The sequence below is a fragment of the Haliotis cracherodii genome, unplaced genomic scaffold (assembly GCF_022045235.1).
Source record: "Haliotis cracherodii isolate W230 unplaced genomic scaffold, xgHalCrac1.p SCAF_4, whole genome shotgun sequence".
Classification (NCBI taxonomy): Eukaryota; Metazoa; Mollusca; class Gastropoda; order Lepetellida; family Haliotidae; genus Haliotis; species Haliotis cracherodii.
In genome coordinates this window covers 26,622,180-26,625,759 of record NW_027266297.1, presented here as the reverse complement: position 1 = coordinate 26,625,759, position 3,580 = coordinate 26,622,180, and the positions used below count along the sequence as shown (strand labels likewise).

The 3,580-nt window shown below is 43.7% G+C and overlaps 1 protein-coding gene across 1 annotated transcript; it reads right to left on the bottom strand.

Annotated features, from left to right (window-relative positions):
* Window positions 1–290: 290 nt before the first annotated feature.
* On the bottom strand, window positions 291–3,227 carry LOC139479350 (BTB/POZ domain-containing protein 6-like). Its single transcript, XM_071262208.1, has 2 exons — window positions 2,950–3,227; window positions 291–1,287 (listed from the first exon to the last, which is right to left on the bottom strand). The coding sequence occupies exons 1-2, from the start codon at window positions 3,225–3,227 to the stop codon at window positions 291–293; spliced, it is 1,275 nt and encodes a 424-aa protein (XP_071118309.1).
* Between the last annotated feature and the right edge of the window lie 353 nt (window positions 3,228–3,580).

The following is a 3,580-nucleotide window of genomic DNA, read 5'->3' as shown; positions in this document are numbered from 1 at the left end:
ACGCGGAATGTTTTGTTGCACTGGAGGCCGTAATAATCTAGCTGTATCATGGCGAACTGTAAATACTTAAGTCTGCGCCAGACACACCTGTGCTGGTGGTTGACAACATGAACGATGCTCCACGTCGTCGTGGCATGATGACACACAAAGAGGCACGTCATACATCGTACTTGTGCCGATCCTCATTTTCGAAATCTGAAATATATCTTAAATGCTGCGGTATATCTCGCGCAGTTTTAAAATAACTTTGACAAGTTTGGTATGTCAAAGACTGTTGATGCGTTACAGCGTTAACTCAACTCGCATATCCGCAACATTAGCCTCGAGATGACACCATCCTCGTACAACTGTGAAACGGCTATCTGACATTTGCCAACAGTGATGCTTTTCCTGATTTGAGTGCCTAACCACCCTCCTGTGCCAGTGCTAGTGTGAGTCCGGAATCTGTAATTAACGTTAGCCTCTAAAGTTGTCTGTTCTGACAGCTCCAGTTTCACTTCTTTCCCATCTCTTCTACTTGGTTTGGCTGATATCCTCATTTGCTCATTCCAACGTTTGGGCGATCCAAGCTTCCTATCTATTACTATATTATACTTACTGGTTTCAGTACCAAATGCCCACAGACCGATCAAACGCATGTTATGGCTACACGAGACGGTGATGTAAGATTCCAACTCACTGAGATCAGTGCTGATGGTGTTTGCGTACAAAGCGATTGCTGGCGCTGGTCTCACTTTGAATGGTGAGGTATCGGGCTCAGATATGCTTAAGAAACAGAACAACTTGGTACATTCATCTCCCGATAATATCCCAGACGGAACAACCGTTTTGGCAAACTCCTGTATGCCCATGGCTGTAAAGCCAAGCTCATACACGGACTCCCCAAGAACGAGCCGCTTGTTTTCTGGAGTGCTCTCCCATTCCCTTCGCTTGACTTCCTCCTCGGCCCACAAGATGGCAGCAGTAAACACTATTTCCGGTTTGATAACAAAATCTTCTGCACTGACAATTTTATGAAAACATGTATGACACAGATCTTTGAAGCCATGGCTTTCAAATGCAATATCTCCATTCTGGACAATGACCTCCAGAGCCCTGTCAAAGAGTTCCTCCTCATCAAACACGTGGGCTTGTTCCATGATGGCACAGGCGTTCTCTGAGGTCAGGGAGGATTCCAGGTAAGTGAGACAGATACGCTCAAGACTCCCCACGGCGTATTTCTTTGCCAGGTACAACACACCTGTCACATTCTCAGCAGTCATCGATGACGTATCTGTGTACAGGTACCTGCAAATGATATTATTTCAGAGAGATTTCAGTTTAAACTATCTATGGCTAATGAACACAACTAATTGACGAAAAAGCATATTTTCACAAAATGATTATTTTTCGGGAAATTTATAACAAGGGGACGGGTTGCCAATGCATCCTAAGCACTGCAGTTCTCCGTGCAGAGGTACGGCCCATAGTAATAACAGGATAATATACCGAGGGTTCGAATCCAAGATTCATACAAATAATGATCATAGGTTTGACAGGATCACAACCCTACAACATAAGAAAGGTTTTCAAGCTGACACACCTTGATGTAATTGACATACTGTTAAAAGGGGCGTTATACCAACCTTATTCATTCACTTACTCACTCACTATTCATAATATAACGAGGAAATGAATGCAGGCTTCTCCGCAGAATTCACGCTACTCCGCTATCCCGAGACTACTTAATTGTTCTGAGGACAAGTAAAATTCAAAGGATGATAGTCCCCAATGACAAGAAGCATATGAGGGAAATACTCAGGGAGCAGCTCTCAGTGCCTTATTATTGCTACAAATTAGAACTGAATAAACTGACAGAACATGTAGGAGGACTAGCAACAAGTCCTGAAGACAAGTGAAATAGGTTTCTGCTACTCCTCTAGACTAGTCTTAAAAATACGAATTTCAAAGGTTGTGAATGAGTGTTTGTTTGGTGTTTAACGCCGCATTCAGCAATATTCCAGCTATGGACCAGCTTCCGGTCTGTAAGTAATCGAGTAAGTACCAGACAATCCCGTGATTGACAACATGATCATCGATCCGCGCAATTGAGATCGATGACATGCATCAACCAAGTCAGCCAGCCTGACCACCCGATCCCGTTAGTCGCCTCCTACGACACGCATAGTCGCCTTTTAGGGCAAGTATGGGTTGCTGAAGACCTATTCTATCCCGGATTTTCACGGGCCATGTGAATGAGTGAATGTATACAACAGTATTTCATTTACATTATTAGGTGTCATTGAAGGGGAAACTCTAACCCTGGCAGAAGTCGTAGATCTCGTTTACTAGATGGACGAGCAAAGGCACAATACTGACCAAATACAAGAGGATCAGGTGGTATGGTGACTTGCCCAGATGTCGTCTAACTTTGTTTATGATTAGTCACTGGGTCATCTGGTCATGACTAGATTGTTTACATTGTTTCTTGTTTAACGCCACACTCAGCAATATTCCAGCTATATTACGGTGGTCCGTAAATAATCGAGTCTGGACCAGACAGTCCAGTGATTTACATCATGAGCATCGATCCTCACAATTGTGATACGATGACAGCCGAGTCGGCGAGCCTGACCACCCGATGCCGTTAGTCGCCTCTTGCGACAAGAATGGTTGCTGAAGACCTATGTATGGTGTTGACAACGTAATCAGGGAAAACCTGGATTCGAATCCACAATCATATATTTCTGGAGCGCCCGAAGGACGCAATTCTGCAAGCGAATTTAAGTGCGTTACACGACAGGGCCACCAGAATCCTTATCCATAAAGTAGACATATTAGTATGAGCGATAAACTTATAACCACCAAAAACAATAGCCACTGACAAAACGATTGACACTAAACACGTATTTAACTCCATATTTACTCCAGAAATCCTGTTTCAAAGATCAGGTTATTACCGTCACCAACCTCAACATTTCAGAAAATGTTTCTTCCTCCACGTCAGGTATTTTAATTTCCTCTTTCTCCGCCAGGGGGCCACACAGCATGGCGTGGAACACACTACTCCGACTCATCAACACATATCGGTGAGCTCGGACCAGCTTCTCTTCTTTCCCAACCCGGAAGCTGACGTCACAAGAGTCCTCAGAGGTCAACATGTGGAGGTTACACTCCGCCAAGGACTTCCCACTTTGCCAGTTGTCAACAAACCCGGAGTTGTCTTCTCTTACCTCCACAGACGCCATCTTTGTTTGGAGTTGTTATCTGAAGAATGGCAAACCTTTGACACACATAGCAGTACACAATCCCGAAAACATTTCACAAGTGATGTTCTACCATTCTTGTTGACGCTAGCTGAACGATAGAATGAACGTTCATTGAAGCCAAGATCAGCAATATAACGGCTATATCACAGCAATCTGAATAATCGAATCTTGGCAACTTTGTTGAAACCTGTGAGTGTTGTAAGACATTTCCATGATCATAAGAAATCTCGATTGTACGATTCCGACTTCATCATAAACATGTGTTTATGAGATCACAAACCAAGGATCATTGTCAGGGCGAATCTAGGATTCAAACCCATGATCACAGGATC

Coding starts and splice junctions, on each gene's coding strand:
- LOC139479350 (XM_071262208.1), bottom strand. CDS start 3,227: ATGGCGTCTGTGGAGGTAAGAGAAGACAACTCCGGGTTTGTTGACAAC. Junction 1,288..2,949: donor ACATTTTCTGAAATGTTGAG/GTTGGTGACGGT, acceptor TATCATTTGCAG/GTACCTGTACACAGATACGT.